The following is a 24,814-nucleotide window of genomic DNA, read 5'->3' on the forward strand; positions in this document are numbered from 1 at the left end:
GACGATTAATTTCGCGCCTTGCTAGGCTTCGTTTGTGCTATGTAAAGCGTCTTTGATCACGGAAAGGGCGCTATAAATATATGGTACAGTAATAATGATAAGGATGTAACGTCATCCGGTTGCTCAAACTTACTTATTTATTATTTATCAAAGTTTCCAGCTAGATGGAAAATTTATAGCATTTAAAAGAAATATTTGTACAAGATATTTTAGAATTGAGCAAAAAGAAAAGTTATAAAAAGTACACTGAAAATCTCCACTTGTAAAGTTTGCCAAAATTCGGTATAAATTTTGTAAAATAGTTCATGCAGCGATGGGTTCTACATCAAAAATATAATATTATGATACAATACACAAGAATGCAAAGAACTAAAAAATAAGTAGATCTATTACAATTTATATTTACAATGCAGTTTTTTTTTTCTTCAGACACTGTTGTTAATATAAAATGCGTAGATCTGTCTAATCATATCTGGATCAAAAATATAATTCCAAAATGCAATAGTAAACGGTTATGTTTGGTAAATACTTTGAAACTTGTTTTCTTTCTGTTGTCAGGTTTGTCATAGGCTCGACAAAAATAGGCTTGAAAATAATCCCGCATTTTAATAGCAAAATAATATGATATGTACCAATTACTTTTCGAACCGTTTTCAGCCAATCAGAGAAACAATAGAATACAGTCATGTAATAATAATATTTATCTTTAAAAGACAGGACTAATATTCTTTCGATATACTAAATTTTCAGCCAATCAGAGAAACAATAGAATACAGTCATGTAATAATAATATTTATCTTTAAAAGACAGGACTGATATTCTTTCGATATATACTAAATTCAGTTTGGAGTCTGTGCGAATCATTTGGAATTTAACCAGAACAAGATTTGGACTTATCATTCTTGCATTTTAGAATTGGACTTTACAACTAGTAATTTTGTTACTTTTCAAAATAAACATTGTTGTTGCTGGTTTGTTTTTCTGCTACCTTAAGTATTTTAAGTAACAAGCAATTGTTACCTTTAGAAGTAAAACTATTCAAATGAAGGAGATTACACGAGAAAATATTCATGATCAATCGTTTTAGATTTATGTAGTTGTAAACGGTTTTGTTGTGAAACGAGACCAGCTGTTTACCCTCATATGATCTGATCGGATATCATTTTACTATCCTTTCTTCTATATGTTGCGCATTATCTAAACAGGGCAGATACTCTATTACGATCAGGATCTTGTATGAAAATGGAGGGATTCGGGTAAGTTCTTTAATAAATAGTTGTAATAGTCTTTCTGACATTTTTTGAAATAAACTTTGAATAGACTGATTAATGTTATGCTTTTGGTTATGGTACTTTAAAGTGGATTCCTCTGATCAATGTGGTGTTTGTGTAGATATGATACACTGATCTTAAAAATAGGATTAATAAAATGCTTTAAGCGGGAAGACTTGTTGTATTATTTTGAAACGCTTCTTTTGATTATTTATATATTTCTATTAATTATGTTATCAATGTATCAGTTATTTCACCACATTTCACCACATTTTCCCTTTTTTAAAAAAGATATGGTACAGGTTACATCCAAAACGTCTTTAATTACAGGTATATTTTAAACACCAAAGCGCAGACGTTATGATATAATACTTAAATTTTAAATTATTTGCTTGGGAGTTTGGTGGGAATTAATGACATATTTTCTAAGTTTTATTATGTGCCGCATGTAAATATGTTAAATGCATATGTACAGGTCTTTCTTTCAGTCTTTTTATCAACAGTGCGCGAACTTACTGAAACATTATCATTTTTGCGTAAAATGAATCTTTTAGCGTAAAATATCTACATAGATTTGGATATTTGTAATTTCCATTACCTGTAAAACAAGTGACAACAAAACGTGTACTGAAACGTTCGGTATTCAAAAATGTCTTAACTAATTTATTTACTTTTAAGAAAAAGAAATCAGAAACGTTCGGTATTCACAAATGTCTTAACTAATTTATTTACTTTTAAGAAAAAAACATATGCTTTTACTTAACTGTATTCATCGCTCCATTATTTTCAATATCAGTCACTGTGCAATGTTGTTAGCTCAGCTATTCAAAGAATAAGTAGAGCTATCCTACTCATCATGGCGTCGGCGTCGGCGTCGGCGTCACACCTTGGTTAAGTTTTTCGTACCAGTCTACATTTTGACAAAGTCTTTTGAGATAAAGCTTTGAAACTGTCAACAATTGTGTACCATCATCATGTCTAGATTTAGGCAAGAGTACATAACTCCATCAAGGATTTTGGCTGAATTATGGCCCCTTTTAACTTAGAAATCTTGGTTAAGTGTTTCGTACCAGTTCACATTTTGTGTAAAGCGTTTGACATATGACGTTTAAACTATTATCATTTGTTTATTATAACATACTCTATCTGTAGGCAAGAGAACGTAATTCTGTAAACTATTTTGACTGAACTGCGGCCCTTTTTGGACTTGGAAATAGCTACAATTTTTGTACAAGTCCATGTTTTGTCAAAACTATTTGACATATGGCTTTAAAACTTTGAGCAATTGTTTGTCATTATGGTTTCCATCTGTAGGCAAGAGTACATAAGTCTGTCAAATACTTTGGTTAAATTATAGCCTTTTTTTGGACTTGGGAATTGGTTCAGTTTTCGTATAAAGCCATGGTTTGTCATAACGATTTGACATCTGGCTTTGAAACTTTGAACACTTGCTTATCATCATGATTTCCATCTGTAGGCTAGCGAACATAACATAACTCTATCAAGTATTTTGACTGAATTATGTCTCTTTTAATGATTAGAAATTGGTTCAGTTTTCGTGCAAGTCAAGGTTTTGTCAAAACTATTTGACATGTGGCTTTGAAACTGTGAACAATTTCCATCTGCTGGCAAGAGTACATAACTATTTCGGTTATTTTGACTGAGTTTAGACCCTTTTTGGACTTTGAAGTCAGTTAAGTTTTTCATACCAGTCCATATTTTGCCTAATCTGTTTGTCATATGGCTTTGAAACTTTGACCACTTGTCAACCATCATAGTCTACATATGTAGGCAACACTACATAATTAGGACAAGGACTTTAGCTAAGTTATGAACTTTTTTGACATAGAAGTTAGTTAAAGTTTCGCATCCCATTTTATATTTTGTCTAAACTGTTTGATATATGGCTTTGAAACTTTGAACACTTGCTACATGTAACCATCATGGTCACACGTTGCCAAATAGTGCTAGAACTATTCAAATCCACAGATGCAGGTATATTGTTTGTCTTATCTATTTTTCTTATTTTGTCTGAAAATCTCTGGTAATATTTTGACCCTATATTTCTATCATTGCTTCGAATAGTCGAGTGCGTTGTGAGCAGATTACTCTTATTTTATACACTTATCATTAGTCATAAATTTTCACGTTTATTCAACTGCATAAAATAACTTGCTTTAATCTCCCCTGTGCCACAGTAAAAGATGTCAGTTTTTTTATAAAACGCAATTATCATGGACTTATAATTGGTGGATGCTAGTAAAAGACCTTAGCAATAAAAGTCATGCAATAGTTTCGTCAACGCAGCTGAAACATTGTTTTTCCCGTAGTAAATGCGAGTACCCGGTACCAGTGAACAATAATGTTTCTATGCAATGAATTGTAATAGCTCATAGAATCTTTTTTTTTTTTCATTTAAGCAAGTATAAATGTTGAATCTGGTAAAACCGACTTCTGAAACTTAATCTGAAACTTAAAACATAGTTGGTCCTATGTAACATGTATAATTTTTACTTTCTTTCTTATATAGTTGTTAAAGGTACACATTTTAACAGTTTCTTTCAGTGAATAATAAGAAAGAAAAAAAATGAATTATGACAAGTTGAAAATAAAAAGCCAAAAACAAATTATGCGACACTATGCTTGAGTAGACTTTGCAAACATGCTGTATTCATCAAAGATGTTCTGAAAAATATTCAATGCATCCTGATGTTTATTATTTTTTATTTCGTGTCTATGTTTTTGTTGTTGTTATTCTTTAACGAGTTTTCACTTAGGTATAAATGTAACACACTGATGTTGCGGAGTACGCCACGAGACTTGTTATTGCTTGGTACAAACTTTAGGGATATTACGTTGTATCCGAAGTTTGTTTTCTTTGATTCTACAAAAAAGAAATAACATTTAAATTATTTAAAGTTTAATACAGACTGGTGTTAATGTAACTCACTGTTTTTGTGCAGTACGAGTTTTTATAAGTCTGCTTTATTTGAAACCGAAATCATACTGTTCAGTTGGATAAATGTAAAAATACGATTTAAACGGGAATAATTGTCTTATCTCCACGACACAGAGTGTCACACGCATACTTCAGGTTCCTATCTCAAAGGTCAATATCACAATTATGGGTTAAAGGGGATTTTAGAGCTTTTCCAGACCATAACTTTGATAAGTATGAAGAATCTTCTTTTTATGTGGCATAATGTTCGCCTCTCTGAGACGGAGTGTCAACCCCAGAGCCATATCTAAAGTGTCAAGGTCACACTTAGGTGTTACACGTTACAGCTTGTCCGGACTGTCACTTTGCCATGCATACAGCCAGCAGTCCTTTTTAAAAATGTATAAGTGTATGCACCAAAGAGACAAAGTGTCGAGCGCAAATTTTAGACCCTTACCTCAAAGGTCAAGGTCATATTTAGGGGTCAAAAGTCATTTTAGAGTTTGTCCGTGCCAATACTTTGACATGCATTAAACAATCTTATTTTTATTCGGCATAAATGATTGCCTCGTTGAGATGGAATGTCACGCGCAAATCCAAGACCCCTATCTCAAGGTTCAAGAGCACTTAGGGGTCAAAGGTCACATAATGTCTTAAATCATAACTCTGACATGCATTAAACAATCTTTTTTATTTGGCAGATGCCTTTTCGTGGGTCAAAAGTCATTTTAGATCTTGTCCGTGGTATAACTGTGACATGCATTGAACCATCTATTTTTTTGGCATAAATATTTGCCTCAGTGAAACAGAGTGTCGTGCGCAAACCCCAGGCTCCTTTCCTACCCCTACAGATCACACTTATGGGTCAATTGTCATATAAGATCTTAGGCCATAACTTTGACATGCATTGATCAATCTTTTTCTTATTTGGCAGACCCCTTTTTATGGACTTACTATTTTTTGTAGAACTATATACTTCTCTTTGTTTTTACTTTAAATAATTTATTTTGTAACTTTTTTTACCGTTGACGGTAGGGAAAAAAGTCGAGACCACTTTTCTATGGTACAACACGGATGGTTCCTCAAATTGTTAATTGTGTTTTGACATATATGCACCTGGCAAGGATTTGTCTGTGGACTGAGAAATATTGTTTCTCTAAGAATTACTTACCTTTGTTGTTCTTATAAACAATGACGAGTACTTTAATAGTGTTGTTAGAACTTGTTACCGCCTTTTGCATTTAATGAAAACATTAAAAACAAGTACTAGTAATATGCTTACCGTGCTGTTGTGCCAACTGTAAAACTTGTTTTTATCAACTGGTGGGTCTTTTTGTTTGTTCTATTCAATGTATCCAGACTTTTTACTTGATTTTCTGATACTCGTGGACAATAAACCACTTAGTTGTGTAGCAACCTACTGTAAAAAATGTAAATAAAATGAGCTGTTTTTGCGCATTTATCTTGGAACTTTCTGCTAATCAAACAAATATCGCTAGCTCGAGTAATGGATTTGCAAGAAGTCCCAATGTGGATTAGACCCGTGTAAACGGATAAGAAAGCCTTGAAATATTAAAAAGACTTTGGCCCAAGTTGTACATCAGAGCTCTGCCATGATTGGGGGCGGGGAATGGGGGTGTAAGAACGGTACAACGATGAATTAGAAAATTTCAGGGTTTTCTTGTGTGTGTGTGTGTGTGTGTGTGTGTGTGCGCGCGCGTAGGGTGTGAGGACGCGACAGGGCGACATTTTAATGTTATTCATCTTTGTTAGTTGTTCTTTCGTTCGATCTCCCCTTCTACAACAACAGAATGAAATAAAGCAACAGTATTATAGTGCCATATCGGTGTGTGCTTAAGTTTTGCGCCTTCATTCTGCCGAACTGTGTTAGTCTCATTTAGCTGAACCTAAGAAATTTTGAAAGACAATACATATATGAATACCCTTTTGTTATTGGAGGGCAGAAAGGAAAAAGAAAAAGTGAAAAAGTGAATCTATTTTGTAAACCATCTTATCACAGAATATGATGCATAAAATTGTATCAGTAAATAAGTAATATTTACATTCAACTTATTCTTTTCCATTTAAACTTTTGACGTCATTTCGCATGAACGGCAAAAAGAAAGGCGCGAAAGTTACGTCATCGCTGTTTAGTGATAACCGAACGCTGTTTTCACGACGTCCGCATATAGCCAGGGAAAACGTTCCTTAGATGACGTTGCAGTTGTTCCGTCTGGTGAACAGAGTGGCCGGGAAGTTGATTTTAATGTTAAATGCTACAAATTATATGCAATTTATAATATTTTATAGTTTACAAATTGAAAGGAAATATAGTGTAAATATAAGAAATGAAACTTTTTTTCGGTGTTCATGCGAAATGAACGACAGAATAGGATCGGCAAATTAAACTTGAATCGCATGAACACTGAAAAAATCATTTCATTTCTTAACTAAAAGGTATAACAAACAGGATATATAAAACAGGAAGGCAATCTTTTAAAAAAATGTGTGTCCATTAATCTCAAAACAATGAAAATGTTAAATATCTATGATTTATTTCGAGTTTGGAAACGGACGAATCTCTTTTATGTAGCAATGGTAGTCTAAACTTGTAGCAAGTCATTTGAAGTTACACACAAGTTGAACGGAATCTAAAATCGTTGACCTCTAAGAATGACACTTACCTTAGTGGTAGCACTTAAAACATGTATCTTTTATTTTATGTTCTTGTGCGGAGTTATTTCAATATCAATCAAAACAAGATTTATAACGGACACTAAGGTATTAGAGCACTAATAGTAATGTTTACAAAATGGCCTTTGCTTGGTATATTCTGAAAAGTAACCGTATTTTGCACTATTTTGCAATTTTTAAACAATTTGTACCGAGCCGTTTTTTTATAAATTTTGTATAACTTATGGTATCTCCTCAAGCTCAAGTAGAGACAAATTTCAAAGTGATAGCCACTATTCAAAACGTTTGCAGAGAACTCATTTTACCATTAATTTTAATAAAAGAAACATCAAACTGTTGGTAAACAACTATGAAACACAAAATAAAATGTCAATATCATTTTTTTCTATGGTGCCTCAAGTAAACGGATAAAATGAGACAGAATACTTCAACACTGAAAAATTTAGGTCGAATGCTTTGTTTCTGTTTTGAATTTTGCTAACTCCATTTAAAAATAACCTTAATGTAGATCTATACATAGAGCTCTGAATTCGGCTACCCTAATCGGGCCTCAGTCAGAGCTCTATTCCCTTCCATTCAAAAATATGCAATATAAGGTTTCAGCTAATGTATGTTCTATATACGCATTTTGCCAAAAAAATTTTTACTTCGCTAACTGATTGCCACTTTTTCTACATTTCTATGAAGTCGACTCTTTCCGCAATGTTCGGATGATTACTTTTAGTTGTGTTTTTCCGTATCAATCGCGCATCCAAATCGATGCGGGACGCCATGTTGAATTTGACCACAAGGTATCATGGGAAATATGCAAATTAGGTAGGTCAATGAAAATGTTAAGTAATTACATTGTCGCGGGATAACTACGGGAAATGAATCAAATTCGACGTCTCACGAGCGGCTCGAATCTAATTTTGATAGTAGCGAAATTGTCCTGTTCTGAATAAACAAAAGTTATTTTAAAAAGAAATTTATATGAACATTTATAAGGTAAACTGACTCACTGTTAATCTTCCAAAGTTGTGATCCCGCCAAAATTTACAATTCACAAACAAATTTCATTTTAATTGTCTGTCTCCTCGACGACATCATAAGTCGGACTTCGTCGATCATCTCGATGAAATCCAGGCACCGATCGCACCATGCTCTTGAAACGATGATTCATTGAATTCAACATCATTTCCAAAAGCATGGTTCAAAGATAACCTGTAGTTTAGTATCCTTATCCAGTATTGAATTATTTCCAGTTCCTTTAGCAATCATTTTTCCAACAGTTTTAATAAATAAATAAATAGAATATGGTTATTCTCTATGTTCGCGTCCTTGTTGATACTGTTTCACTTCTCCGAAACGGGTGACGTATGAGACAAATGACGTAAGAAGACCGAGAGCTTCATGCAAATTTACATGAGGCGCATTCGGGTATACTGTACTCAGTATACAGTATAGATTGTCAATTTGTCAGGGCTCTTTCTCCGGACAGTTTATTTGTAACATAGACATGTTACGTAGTTGTCTAGAAATATATTACAATTCACTTTTTAATAGAGGAGGCGAGTTCCGTTTTGAAGAAGCAGTCCATCGTGATAAAGAAATTGTATTTTATAGTTTGGCCTTAAGAAAAATATTTGTTTCTGGTAACATGCAAAAAAAGAATTAGGGTAGGTAGATCTAGGTCGGATTTTTGTTTGGGATTTTTTTTATTAAGGGAGATTTTTCGGAAATTATTTTTTGCCAAAAAATGAATACAAATAATGGGGTTATGCCGCTAGAGTATCAGCATCAGTAAATTGATTTCTAACATCACTGACCATGTTTAAAGCATAAAAAGTGCATTCTCCAAGGCCATAAAAACATTTAGGGTCGGACCAAAAATTTAGGGCAGGTCGGGATACCAGAAACAATTTTTTATGCGTTATCATGCCTTTACTTAATTTTCGACTCGTAATATTACATATTACACATATGTGCATAGTATAATAAATTATGAGTCAGTAAGGTTTAAAAAATGAAAATATGAAAATTTAGGGACAAGTAAACATCGATGTTTAATTTCTTGTAGATCTAGGACGTTGAATAAATGTCTTGGTTATTAAGAATGAAACTATAAAAAATAATCACTGTACAGCTGAACTTATTTTCATGTTGAACAGAAGTCACTTAAGTCAGTGATATTAACGATACTCCCCTCCCCCTCCCCACCCACACACATATACACGCCCAGACGCTCACTTTCCCTCAAAGTTCTGCGTCTTTGAGGCAAGGAACCTTGCACTATTTTCACACATATATAGTAATTTTTTCTTCAACATGATGTTAGCCCGCCCGCCTAGCTCAGTAGGGAGAAGAACGCAGATCTCCGGATCTCGGGGTCGGGAGTTCGAGTCCCGGGCGAGGCGTATGTTTTCCGTGACGATCAACATGGTCTTACTCATAGAATGGGGAGAGACATGTAATTCTTAGTACCGTTTTAGCTATTGGTTACCTCAAAATTTTGGCGGCAAGTCTGTATGTGTCTTCCATGCGACCCCTTCGTTAATGACCGCCTGCTTATTTAATTTTAAATTTATGTGATTTTCCCGTCCTAATTTGAAAATGTTAGTATACAAGTATGACTTTAAGAGAACGGAAATTTCCAGAGAGATAGTGCAAGTTTATTCTAATCATATTACATATATATTATTTGCAATTTCCCGAGGGATTGTTTATGTCCGAGTCCATGAGACATTCTGCAGATGTTAACACACGGAAACATGTGTTTTAATTTTACTCTTATTCTGGTATTGGATGAAGTATTCAAAAACAATCGGCTTCTCTCAGACGAATATGCTTTAAATTAGCGTTCATGTGTCGTAAACACAATTTACAATTAATTACGCACCAGTCTACAACGAAGACGTTACCGTCGAGGCGCATAGCGCTGACAGCCGGTAGGTATTGGAGGGGACCTCTGCCCATATAAGGGGCTTGGGGTTAGGGGGTCTCTCGCCTGGATATTTTTTTAATACAGACTGGTGAGACATCCCCCTCATTATAGGGGGATCAGGGGGCTCTTCCCCTGGGAAGTTTTGAAATACAGACATGAAATGGTGGCCTTTGGTGCATTTTGAGTTAATATAATGAGTATAGGTCACTTCACAGTCAACGAGGTTGGGGGAGGGGGGAGCACGAGCTGGATCCGGGCCTCAAGTCCGTATCTGACTGTCATTAAGACAAGTGAATGGTGAAACAAATTTTACGTTTTTGATATAAATTGGTAGGGGTGAGTTATGTCAATTTCTGTATTTACTTTATAAATATATATTTATATAATATTTCTAACCGTAGACATCGATTTCGAAGAGTCAATGGTTATGAAGTTTGAGCACACAGCACTTGCTCCTGCCCTAATATCGTGTTACTCAAACTCCTGATGGAAAACAACTTAATTGATGTCAACATCTTCGTAAGGGGAGCGCTGGTCTAGTGGTTAAGGTGTCGGTCGCAGTTCATAGTTTCAAGCCCAACTGAGGTCACGACCGCATCTTCTCATATATGACACTAGTAGACTTGCTTTTTCAGGAAGCGGACTCGAGAGTTGGTCAAATAAACTTGAAGCTTTTATCAAAATCGAGTTCAAATAAATTTGTTTTAACTAACACCTTAGTATATTATGGAAAAAAAATCAATTACATGCTTCCCTCAGTTGTTTATAAATTTACGGTACTGGTAAGATGCGTATCATAAACAATAAACCCGTTAAGTGCCTCATTTTCTTTACACGCATAATAATGACCCTGGCATTTTGATTTATGGTCAATTAAGAATCAAGAGCAGCCACTTTTACCATATCCGGATAGTAACACAACAGATTAAAAAAAAACATTCATCACTATTTTCTGATTATCTTTAGAAATAAAGTTAAGGTTTTATGTTCTACAACAGACAGGCATTTCCCACCACAATTTCAAAGAAACCCGTGGGAAACCGCACGTTTGACCCCAGTGATTTGCATATTTGTGACGTCATTACAATGTAGAGAAATTCCTAAAATGGCGGCCGCAGTTTGAAAACATGACAGAATCACAGCGGTGAAGAAAACGTTTTTCTTGCAAATTAGAAGCATCTACACTGATTCAAATGGTATTCAATATAAAAAAGGACAATTTATGTTAAACTTTATTTATTTCTATACAAAATTTTCCGAAATCCTTGCATGGAGTTGCATTGCACATTCTAAATTCCCCTTCTTATATTGACATTTTTTGACAGGAGTGGCCTATGACGTCAAACGGCAGCATGTCAATACATGCGATCAGCTGTTTAGACGGCATAGAGGCTATGACTAACCTCAATGCAGATGTGAAACCTACCTAAATTTCTTTCACAATATATAGTCTAAGAGTGAAAGCAAAATAGAGAACTTTCACCGCGTGTAACTCAATATTTTTAAAGATGCGTGACTCTACACCTTCTGTTTAAGTAGTAAATTTACTTTAAACACCAAGAATTCGCTTATAAGATTAATCTTTTTCCATTTTTGTACAAGAAATCAATAATAAGTCTTGAAAGAAGTAAAAACTTACTAGAAAAAGGAAAATAAAGAAAAAAATTTGTCCCAGTAGGGTTTGAACCTACGTCCCCCTAAGAATTGCAGTAAAAGTAGGATTATGGTAGGAACTGAATACTCTTCAAAAAGGAGGTTTTCTATTAGTGATCTAATACCTTAAAGAGAATCTGAAAATTCAGCCTTGACTTTTTAACCTAACTATACGCTTATAGTTTAACTCTTGCACTGTCACAGTCTGGATATTCCATTGGTTTAATAAGTAAACTACATTTTCAGGCAACTATTGAAAGGGGTCGTCTCTACCGCTGAGGGTGTCTATAACACGTTTTCTTCTGGATACCAGAACCATGTAGCTAATGCTTCTCCGTACAAAATTTGGGCAAAGGTAGATACATCGCCTACAGGTTCAGCACCACTAAACACTGGAGAGGGTTATTCGCCGATTGAACCGAATAAATTTATTTGCTTTAAACCGGACCAAAAAAGTACAACTGTGTACATATCCATTCAAATAGAGAAGGATGGGAAACGTGAACAACTTGCTGACAGGCTTCCCAAGAGAAGGGACGCCAACGTTATGGTAACTCAAGATGGCCGAGTCGCTGGAACAGTTTACGGAAACATTTGGGCAGAGCAGAAATAAATGAGAGCTGTAAGAACGGTCGTTGTGATGTGGGCATCTTAACCCGAAAAAGAAACACACACAAAGAAAACATTTATTCATTTGTTTAATATCATTATCTACGAAAATCAGTTCCAATAAATTTAAAACAATGATTGTTGCTGTCAAAGTCTTATGATGCTGTGGGTTCTTTGTGATAATAATTAAAAATGGTTTAGTGTTTATTCCTAAAATATTTTGTTTCGTCTAGGCCTGAACTGACTGGATATAATCCAATTAATGACTTCTTTGTAATATATAGTGGGCCATTTGTTTACAAGAAACAGTTTCAAATAACCGCAAACAAAATCAAAATTCATTCTTTTTCATTACTGTTTATCTTATTTATGTATTTTCCAGAAAGTTATTCTACTTCAATAACCGTATGACTTGTATATATAGAGAATATTAGGTTACTGGTTTACCTGACTTTAAGTTTATCCACTGAGTTGGAGAAAGGTTTATCCACCCCGATGCTTGCCGAGGGAGATATACAATGTACCTTTCGGGGACGAGGTAAATATTTAGGTAAATCGTATAGCTTTTCATTTTGTATCATTTGTAGATTTCAGTCATTCCGCAGTTGAAAAATTCAATCAATCAATCAATCAATCTGTTTATATTCATTTAATAATTTCCGAAATATTCATATAATGAGTAAATCATTCACTCAAATAATCAATCAGCCATTCCATCAGTATGTCTTACAATACTAATTATAGACATTCTGTCATTACCTTTGTATTTTCATTGGAATTTAAGAGCAAAGTTCACAGTGATGAGTTGAAAAGAAAAAGCTGCTCCATTCTTCTTATTTAATTCGTATCCTTTTTGTCAGTTGCCTATTGGACTTTTGTGATTGGTACGATTTGCAAAGAAAGCATTCTGAGGGCCACCAACCCCTGCATAGCAGATTTAGGCGTGCCCATCTTGGGGATAATCAATTGTAGGGATAACACACGTTTTTTGTGTATTAGGCCTGACGTCTACAAAAGCCCGCAAAACAAACGTGTATTACCGCTATTTTTGCATAAAAAACATCAAACGACGACTTTATGTATTGTTTTCATATGTGATGACTTGACGATTCCGGTACGTTTTTATTTACCATTCCTGATGTTCTTGGAAACGGTAAACATATTTTAAATATCCGTATCCAGGGCCCAGAAATGAACAACAAAAGCACATCCTGAAGGTTTTTAAGCGATTTTTTATCTCTCGTTATTACAAACATACAATTACCAATAATTGTTCATATCATTTCACAATTTTGTGGACTAGATCACAATTTCAAGAATAATAACTTTACGTTCGAGTCATATTGAGTAGGGACACAGTTGGACTACGGATGAGTACGAACGTAGTGTCAAGCTTCCAAGCTGTTTATATAAATTCTTCGAGAAATTAGATAAAAACATACCGACTGATACTTACCAAAATCATTATGTGATTCCTAAAAACAAAGAATCACACAGGTAATTCTTTAACATTCACGGTTGTCTGCAAAATCTGAATTGACGCAGAGTTCTAAAGGGGAGTAAACAAGGGAAGAAACGAGTACGGACATTGTTGGGGGCAGCGCATTTGGCGTTAGTTACTGATACAGTATGGATTAGATTGCATCATTAATGATTCAAGAAGAGGTTTTTATGAAAGAAACAAGACGCAGCAGATACCAGATGTCAATCTGCGCAGAAATATGTAGACCTATACGACCCTGGAAAAGCATTTCAAAAATAAAAATCGGATATTAGATCTAACAGCACGTGAATTGCCTTGTTTGCACACGATTTTTCTCCCGTCAATACATGGGCGGATCCAGTGAAAAAAGGTAGTTTTATGCAAGAATTGAGATTACTGTATTGGTTAATCTCATCCAGTTTACGGTGAAAAAAAAAATGTATAACTACATTGTTATTCAATTACTTCCCTTTTATGGGTCAAAATTTTAAGAAATCATAGCCATCACCCCTGACATGTCCGATACTCGGCCCGAGTTTCGTACATGTATCATTGTTAACAAATTTTATTTCAAGTGAATGTGAGATATAAAGTTTAACGATATTTACCTGCACTTAAAGTATACTTAAAACAAGTTTACTTCAATTAGAATTATACTCTGCACGTGAAATCTAAGAAAATCTTATTTGGATGTAAATTCCTCTTTTCATGCAGTGCACAATTTAATATATGGAAATGAAGACTAAATATATTGTTAATCATGCTTTGTCATATGTGTTTTAAATAATTTATTCACCATTCTTTAGGTCTATTGGTGATTCACCATAGTGATAATATATTCTAAAACACAAACATTCAAGGCTAGTGCATGTTTAATCATTGTAAATGGCATATTATAACCATCATAATATGGTAGAGTGACAATGAAAAGTCCCCTATTTTAGGAGTAGGTGGGGTCCCTCTGTTAACAAGGCATGTTTTAAAGCCCTGCTCCCGTTCTACCTTTTAACCTTGAATTGTCACTGAAAAAGCATGAAGATTCTGACTATGAACAGTGACGCCTGTCAAATTAGAGTCTATCTTATATAAAATTCTATATGAATTACCTGTGGTTTTGCGTGCTACAGTGTGGCACGTGGCCGTTAACTGTTACCTATTGTAATCATGGGTTGCATACACACAAAAGAATTTGAATAGCCGGGGAGCAGGGCTTTAAACCAAAGTGTTTAGCAATATTTGTAGTATCTGGAACTGCCGACCCGACATAAATTGGCAAATATGGTGGCGTTTCGAGAAATCAAAGATGGCGTCCAAGATGGCCGCCATAAATTGCCGATTCCGTGAAAATTGTATGTAACATTGTGAGAGTTTTATTTATAAAGGTAATGCTAAATATTTGCATGGATATTATTTGTATCATATGTTCTTCATATTGGATTATAGCAGGGACTACTTCAAGGTCAAGGTCATTTTAAGGTTAAAGTTCACAAATACCTAAAAATGATATTTTCTCTCTATTTTTTCTTATTTTAAATTTTCACAGTCACTTTTATCACAAATGTAATAGCAAAACTGGTAATTGCATGTTTTTCATTTAAAAACTATATTTGTAATAAAAGAGTTTTCAAATGTTGTGGATACAAATACTTTTCATACCAGTAATTGACCCCTCCACTCCCCCACTATAAAAAAGTCGCTGTTTCCGTAATATCAAAAGGTGAGAAGGTACCCTTCTGTAAACAAGGCATGTTATATACCAAATTGTTTGGTAATGTTTGTAGTATCTGGAACTGCCGGTGTAATGAAGTATTTCGACCCCCATAGAATAATGACCCCCCGGTCATTATTCTATAGAAAAAGTGACCCCCCGGTCATAGTATTATGACCTCCAGATCATAGTACTATGACTCCCCCACGTGAAGTAAACTGAACCTCATGAAGAATATTGACTCACATAAAAAGACGACACCCGGTCATTTGGTCAAATTTAGTGATAACTCATGTATCTAAGGCCTATTTGCTGCATTTTATGAGGGAGGCATATAGATTTGCCCTTGTCAGTCCGTCCTTCCGTTTAACCATTAGCCCCAGATACCATCACTTGACACAGAAATCAGAGCATTCCGCAACGGGCAAAGGGATTCTATTTCTAGACGTTGTATCTTGATGTATACATTTTTTTCTGGAAAATAACAATTCACAATACGTTTACAAAACACACCAGTGTCAATAATCCCTGCAAACTTCGGTATGAAGTTATTCTTCAGAAGAAAACTGCACAAGAAACTGCTAGCATAGAACTTAGTATTAATAGAAGTTGCAATACTTAGCAGTGGCAGTAAAGTACGGTAGCGGCAACAATAGAAAGTAGTAGTAGTAGTAGTAGTAGTAGAAGTAGTAGTAGTAGTGGTAGTGGCAGTGGCAGTGCTAGTGGTAGTGGCAGTGGCAGTAGCAGTAGCAGTAGCAGTAGCAGTAGCAGTAGCAGTAGCAATAGCAGCAGCAGCAGCAGACGAATAAGTGACAGCAACAACAACAGCAGGAGAAGAAGAGGTAGATGTACAAGACGTATTAGTGGAAGCAGGTATAGTAGTGTCAGTAGTAGCAGTTGTAGTAGTAGTAGTAGTAGAAGTAGTAGAAGAAGAAGAAGAAGAAGTACATGTAGTAATAGCAATAGAAGTAGCGGCACCAGTAGTAGTAGTACAATCAAAATGTTACCTATTGGCAATGGAGGGTATTAGAGTTGTAGATCTAGTAAAATTGTCCGTTAGGTTTGGTGAGGAATCACTTTTTAATAGATATTATCGTCGAAAGTCTTTCTAGGAGCCGGTGTTTTACACGGAAAGAGAACTTTTTTAAAAAGAATAATGCCCGGGAATCGATATTGTATGAGAGTTCGAATGTAGTAATTTCGGCAGTGAGTATTTAACATGGAAGGAATCACTTTTTCTATAGAATAATAACCGGGGTCGTTATTCTATGAGATTCGAAGGGAGTCATCTTTAGGGAGTCAGTATTTTACTTGGAGGGGTCAGTTTTTCTATAGAAAAATGACCGGGGGTCGTTTTTCTATAGAGTTTTCCAAGGGAGTCAGTTTTTTATAAGTGGAGTCAATATTTTACAGGAAAGGAGTCACATTTTCTATAGAATAATGGCCGGGGGGTCGTTATTCTATGGGGGTCGAAATACTTCATTACACCGGCAAAAACTGCCAAAAATGGTGGTGTTCCGAGAATTCCAAGATGGCATCAAAGATGACCGCCATTAGTTACCAAGTCCGTGAAAATTGTATGCAACAGTATGGGCGTTTTATAAACATAAAGCTAAATATTTGCACGGATATAATTTTATATTATAATGTTTCTCAAATAAAGCAGTGACCACTTCAAGGTGAAGGTCATGTCAAGGTCAAAATTCTTGAAGTATCCCAAAAATTGATAATTCCCCCTTATTTTTTTCAAATTTTAAATGTTTTTTACATTCACTTTGGTTAGAAATGTAATAGCGAAATTGCTAATTAATTGAATTGTTTTCATTAAAAGTTGAATTTTTGGTAGGGTATTCACATAATTTGGGAAAAAAATATTTTTCATGCCTGTACACGGAGTCCAGAATTGCTCCAAAACCGCTGTGATCATGGTAATTGAATGTTCAAATGATATAGATTAATTTCAAAGATAAAGCTAAATGTTGTCATGGATATTATTTATTTTTATGATATCAATTTGGCATACAATGTAAACCACTTCAAGGTTAATGTTAAGGTTGGTTCAAGCTCAAAATAAAAAAATTACACCGAATTAATATTTCTTTTATATTTCTCTTCTTTTGGAAGATTTCTTTATTATTTGTATACCCTTTCTTTTATAAGTTTACTTTTGATAAAAAGTATACGTGTTTAGTGAAAACACCAATTCATGATGTCCGAGATAAATCGCTGTGTCCATGATAGTTGATGTCTTATTAAGTTATAGCTGTAAGTTTAAATCCTGTTATTCAAAATACTTTGGTCATCTGTTGATTTTTTTAAATATCAACAGACACTTTAGAAAGGGTATTTAGAATTGTCGTCTGCTGTCTATTTCTGTTTTATTTTCTTGTCTAGAACAGAAACAACATCCAACAGAATTGAAATCCAACCACCCCTGCTTCAATGTGTTCCTACAGGCAATATTTTGCCTAAATTCTTTGACCACCTACTTAAATATCACTCTGTATTTCTTCATAAACTGCAATTGCATGCTATCGTGATGGGTTTTATAGTTTGCACCCTGACATTTGAATTTTGCCTCCACAAAATCTTCAGTTGTGCTTATGTAAAAGTCACCTCTTTCATCTGGTACTATAACTGATTAATACATTATAATATTCACAGTTTAATATGCTAAGAAATGTAACTAAGAAACACATATTGAGAAAAATGGTATGATTTATGCCATCTGTGAAATATTATTTTCCTTTCCTTCACTTTAAAAAGACGGTTGGATGAGAGGGAGTTACCGGCATTGTAGGTTGTAGGTTGTTACTACCGTTTGCAGATCAAAATGGCCTATTTCCTTTTTTAATCGATAGAATTTTACCATTTACGCCACAAAAGCGGCGATGATAAAAAGCATTTTTGGACCTGGTCTATAAAGGTAACTTCGCCAAGGTTTCAATGATTTTTTCCGATACGATATGAGATTAATATACGCAACAATATACTTGAAGAAGAAAATGGCATTTCTTTACGATATCGTCAGCGTGTGCTATTTTTAGGCTGACGACATTTGCCAGACTATTATAACCATATATTGAGTTTCCACAAAGTTTAACAGGTGCTGAGACTGACATCACAAAATATAATTTCATGCGCAGTTCAAATAGTCTGCCTCGTTTATAAGTTTTGCCATATAGTCTAATAAAGATTGTTAAACTTACCTGAGAAGCTAATTAAACAAACGCTGGTCCGAGAAACAATCGTATGAGTTATACTGTGCATTATTCGAGGACCTGACATAACATGGAAAATAAGAAATATGAAATATCAATTAGAATGAACTTAAAAGTGATATGAGTTATGTCAGGTCTTATATTTAGGGTTATATTTAGGGTTTAAGTTTTAAGAATCTATTCTTTCAGATCATTTGCTATAGGTTCTACAGGACGTAATCGCTACGCGGAATTGCCACAGTAAAGTGAGAAGAAACAAATGACCACATTATACCTTTTTTAGGCTATTTTTATACTAAATTCGTTTTAGATATTCTGACGAATACTGAAAGATATAATGTAAAAAGTGTTTAAATGATGTGGGGAGTAGATGTTAACGAGTTTTGTTTAAACACACGTTTTCAACTGCTTTCATGTTATGTTAAGATAATGGATCCGTACTGGTAATGATTAACAGGTGCATTAACTTGATACAGTCCTGAAGTTAACATATTTTCGCACTGTGGTTCATCTTTAAACGACTTTTACCGTGTCATTGTTGTTTGTTTGTCGTTTTTCTCACATGTATTTGTCAATTTTGTATAAATTATGTCTTTTTGCCTCCAGCTGAAACAGAGACAAATTTCAAAGTGATAGCCATTACGCAAAACGATCGCAGAGAATTCATTTTAACAAATATGTTTCTAATTGAATCTCAAAGTATTGTGTAACGGTTATAAAACACAAAATAAAATTGTCGATACCAGTTTTTCTTGGGAGCTTCGAGTAAAAGGATTTGATCGGATAAAATTTAAGCTCCAACTCTTAAAAATATGGCCTTGCTGTCTGCATTCATAGAAGAATCATAGGGCAGAAGTAAAACCTAGCTGACTACATTTCTTCCAAACATTGTAAACTAAAGAATAAATGCAAAATCAAGAACTTTTACAAATGTAACTAAGTATTTTCAAAGCTGTCTAAACATTCATTCTTCAGGTTAAATTCATTTTAAACAGCAAGAAATGGCTAATCAAATAAAACATTTCCGTTTTTGTACGACAGATCAATCATTATGATAATAAGTCTTGATAAAAACAGTTTACTTTTCTTGTAAAAAAGAAATATAATGAACAAAGTCCGGTCCTAGTGGGGCTTGAACCTACGCCCTCCTGAAAAATTAGTTTAAGTAATCTCATGGTAGGAATTGAATACTCTTCAAAAAAGGAGTACATTAGTACGGGTACGTCAATTTTCCTGACCATCGTATTAGATAAGGAACATGACTAGACAATAATCATTAACAGTCCGGTTTATAGCGGGGTTCGAGCCCAAAATTTCCCTCATACCGGCAAGAAAATCGCCCAATCTGATCAGTGTTCATACATGATATGAGTGGGGGTTGCATATCGAAATAAAGATGTTGTGTTTGTTACCTTTATATTTTAGCTGATATTACGTCCCTGAATGTGTATTAGCTCTTCTTTAGAAACATATATAAACGGTTATGGCACGCCAATTGACCAATAATAACGTGAACCCAGGTTCACGGTCGAAAAACAATAGATTAACAATAGATAAACTAGGGTTTTCGAACGTAAACCCAGTATTTCTTTTAATACCCATACTTTCGAGCGAAAACACGCCCGTGAACCCAGGTTTCAACTAGGTTTTTCAACTGAACTTTAAATTGCGGCCGTTATTCTAAGTTCACGAGCGTGAACCTATGTTTACGGGAGTTAACGAGTTTACGTTTACGACCGTGAACATTAGTTTAAGACCGTAAACATAGGTTCACGCTCATGAACATGGGATAATGACCAAAAGTCATGGTTTTGTTCGAGAAACCAAGTTTTTTTAACGTAAACATAGGTTCACGTTTGTAAACTAAGTTCATGGTCGTAAACTTAGGTTCACGTCCGTAAACAATGGTTCTCGGTAATCAAATTACGTCGTAAACGTAATAGGCTAACATAGAAGAAACTTAACTCTGTACTTATACAAACCAGGGTTGTTAATAATTACTTGCAAAAGTAATGCATTAAATTAGCATTACTTAGAAAATATCGGCATTAAATTAGCATTCGCATTACTCATTTTTGTCAAAATAATGCTTTAAATTAGCATTTCATAGGGTGCATTAGCATTAGCATTACTTTTTATGAATCACTGCATGTTATAATCGAATCACTATTTGTTTGTTGTTTGTTTTCCATTTAATCAATTTAGTTGTTTATTAGTCTCCTACTGGTTGAAAACCAGTTTCGGGGACTATAGGAATACGCTTTTCCGTCATTCCGTCATTCTGTCATTCCGTCCGTCCGCAATTTCGTGTCCGCTCCATAACTCTTTTATCCATGAAGGGATTTTAATATTACTTGACAAAAAATGTTCTCCATGATGAGACGACGTGTCATGCGCAAAACCCGGACCCCTAGCTTAAAGGTCAAGGTCACAATTGGAGGTCAAAGGTCAACAGGACTTTTTATTGTCCGGTCCATACCTCTCCCATCCATGAAGGGATTTTAATATCACTTGGCACAATTGTACCTCGTAATAAGATGATATGTCATGCACAACTTTCAGACCCCTAGCTCAAAGGTCAAGGTCACATTTAGCAGTCATATGTTAACATGTCATGAACAGGGTCTGTTTACTGTCCGGTCCGTAACTGTGTCATTCATTAAGGGATTTCAATATTACTTAGCACAGATGTTTCCCATGATGAGACAACATGTCATCTGCAAATCCCGGAGCCCTTGCTCAAAGGTCAAGGTCACAATTTGAGGTCAAACTTCAACAGGGCTTTTTTTTCCTGTCCGGTCCATAACTCTCTCATCTATGAAGGGATTTTAATATCAGTTGGCACAATTGTACCTCATAAAAAGACGATATGTCGTGCAAAACTTTCAGACCCCTAGCTCAAAGGTCAAGGTCACACTTAGCAGTCATATGTTAACATGTCATGAACAGGGTCTGTTTCCTGTCCGGTCCGTAACTGTGTCATTCATTAAGGGATTTCAATATTACTTAGCACAAGTGTTCCCCATGATGAGACAACATGTCATGTGGAAATCCTGGAGCCCTTGCTCAAAGGTCACCATTGGGGGTCAAATGTCAATAGGGCTTTTTTCCTGTCTGGTCCATAACTCTGCCATCCATGAAGGGATTTTGATATTACTTGGCACAAATGTTCCCTATGATGAGGCAACATGTCAGGCGCAAAACCCAGACCCCTAGCTCAAAGGTCAAGGTCACAATTGGAGGCCAAAGGTCAATAGGGTTTTTTTCTTGTCCGGTCCAGAACTTTGTCATCTGTCAAGGGATTACAATATTACTTGGCATAAATGTTCCCCCATGATAAGACGACGTGTCATGCGCAACACCCAGAACCCTAGCTTTAAGGTCAAGGTCACACTTTGAGATCAAAGGTCAACAGGATTTTTTTCCTGTCCGGTCTATAACTTTGTCATGCAAAACAGGATTTTAATATCAGTTGGCACAAACATTTCCCTGGATGAGATAACATGTTGTGCGCAAAGCCCCGGCTCTAGGTCTAAGGTCAAGGTCATACTCAGAGGTTAAAGGTCAAATTCAAGAATGACTTTGTCCGGAGCATTTCTTTCTTCTTCATGCATGGAGGGATTTTAATGTAACTTGGCAGAAATGTTCACCACTATGAGGTACAATTTTTTTAGAATTATGTCCCTTTGTTGTTATCATAAATAGATTATATTGTAACTTTTTTATTACTGGCCTTAGGGAAAAATTGAGACCATTTTTCTGTGGTACAACATGCACGGTACATCCAAATTTTAGGTGTATTTTGATCTATCTCTACCTGGTAAAGAGTTTCTTGTGGACTTACATTTTATAGATTTTTTTTTACTTTTTTTAGGGTTAATTTCACTTTGTTGTTACTATAAATAACTTTTATGATAACATTTGTATGATCGGCTAAAAAATTCCAAATGAAAACAACTGACCGTTTTATATATGCAAATTTCAATCCAAGTGCTTTGTTATATTATTTTGTGTATATAGTACAATATTGTTTATACATCATTGACAGATATCAGTTCATTATGTTATACTGCAGTAGAGAAAATTAGGTGCCTTCCAGTAGGGGACTTTGTATTGCATGGCAATACTTCATTCACTTGTTTCATAGCAGCAACACATGACAATCATTTGTAATGAAGCAAATCTACCAACTAGGGATTATATATTACATTTGTATGAAATACTTTAAATGATTCAACAGCACCATAAGAAACACATCATTTAAATTCTTCACTATTTTTGTATATGTCTATGTCTCCAGTGCTTGATATTGTGAATGTATTATAGTTTATTATTGATGCATTTTATGAACATGAGCTGCTCAAAGATTTGAGCGTTTTGTCTGCTTTACAGTATTTACCTAGGTAATCTACAGTTAAATACACGTATGACTTTCTTATATTATATCTGAATTTTTCTTTTACCATTGCCATTACTTTATAAAAACACTTATGTTGAAAGTCAAGTACCTATTTAATGACTCCCTAACAGCCTAATTTGACATGACATGTAAAAGCTAGCTGCCTAAATGGTCTTTAACATCACTATCAGTGGCATACTGTTAATTGATAAAAAAGTGTCAAAAGATAACAATGATTCTATTTGATATTTTGGTGGTTTGCGCATGACACTCTGTTTCACTGAGGTTAACATTCATGCCAAATATAAACGAGATTGCTCCATGTATGTCAAGGTTATGGTCAGGACAAACAAATCCAGACGGACGCACAGACGTACACTTAACAACCATTTGGGCAACTATGTCTTCGCTTCTGCAAGCGGGCTCGAAAAAACCTTGCAATTCCAATAAATATACTAGTTAAAATCGAACACACAAACATATCACACCATTTTTGGCAAAAGCTGTACTGAAAAAAATCATGTGACTAGAATCAATTGGAAGAATAACATCAATGCAAAGCTAAAATCAAATACAACTGACAAAAAATGCACCAGTTGTCGTCAGCTAATATTAAGAATATTTTTTTTTTATTCTGACAAAATAATAATACTGCAAAATCATACATCACCAAAATATTATTTTAAACTGTAAGTATAAAATAGACTCAAAGGCAAGCAAGAACATTTTGTGCAGTTATACAATCAATACATTACTATGAAAATATTTTTTACTGGAAGCACAACATGACAATTCTGAATGTCTTTATCAATGTCATGGGTATGTACGGATAATCTCACATCATTATTTCGCTGCTACTGGTGGAAGATTTCTGTTGTATTTAAAATCAAGAAGAAAATCTAACCAACTGTCTGGGATGAAGAAACGAATTCTTATCAACCAATGAAATGAAAATAAAAGCTGTGTAAGTTTAATCATGTATAATAAATACTGTGTAATCATCAGGTAGGGCACAATGCTCGCTCTATATATTATATCATATGTAAATTTAAAGATATTTTGATGTAATGATTAATATATATATCACATTTTCCAATCTCTTAATTATTATTATTACTGTTACGGTCAAACGGTAACGGCAAATTTCAGAAATTAAAAAACAGCCACTCGGCGACAGTAAACTTGTCTAATTAATCAATATATAATATAAAAACATTTTTAAATTTACAGATGATCTGTTAATTAACCTTTAGCATGCTAGATAAACTGTCGTCTGCTGGGAATGTCGTCTGCTTAAATTGTAAAGTTCATTCAATTTGCTCCAAAATTGGAAGAAATATTGTCAGAGTAGCAAACAGCTTGGAACCTGATCAGACGTCAATTTGGTTCCAAGCTGTTTGCAAAGGCTGTTAAATTCGCCTGCAGCAGGCTAAGGTTTAATATATATGTAGAACGAGAATTGTGCACTAACTGGTCATTAGTATTCATGAGATACTTGTTGCCATGGATTCCTGGTGGAGTCAATCCACGAAGTTTCAACAAACAACAATAGAGTAAAATTTCCATACATTTTACGTTTAAAAGTTGAAAACAAGTGTCCATATAGCTGTTCTGACCAGGGCTCCAGAATAGCTAGACCCATTTCAGAGAACAAACTGATCATTAGTATTCATAAGATACTTGTTTCCATGGATTCCTGGTGGAATCAATCCACGAAGTTTCAATGAACTACAACAGAGTAACATTTTCATACATTTTACGTTTGAAAGTTGAAAACAATTGTCCATATAGCTGTTCTGACCAGGGCTCCAGAATAGTTAGACCCATTTCAGAGAACAAATCCTTACCTCATTTTAAAGCGGCATGCTTCCAGATCGTTCAACAGCAACAAAAAAAATCGAAATCTTGAAATAAA

General features: G+C 34.7%; 1 protein-coding gene across 1 annotated transcript; it reads left to right on the top strand.

Moving 5' to 3' along the window:
- Nucleotides 1-893: 893 nt before the first annotated feature.
- Nucleotides 894-12,192, top strand: LOC128551140 (uncharacterized). The gene is made up of 2 exons (XM_053531605.1): nt 894-1,256; nt 11,726-12,192. The coding sequence occupies exons 1-2, from the start codon at nt 1,237-1,239 to the stop codon at nt 12,090-12,092; spliced, it is 387 nt and encodes a 128-aa protein (XP_053387580.1). The 5' UTR covers nt 894-1,236; the 3' UTR covers nt 12,093-12,192.
- Nucleotides 12,193-24,814: the final 12,622 nt, after the last annotated feature.

This window comes from Mercenaria mercenaria, chromosome 19 (assembly GCF_021730395.1).
Source record: "Mercenaria mercenaria strain notata chromosome 19, MADL_Memer_1, whole genome shotgun sequence".
Classification (NCBI taxonomy): Eukaryota; Metazoa; Mollusca; class Bivalvia; order Venerida; family Veneridae; genus Mercenaria; species Mercenaria mercenaria.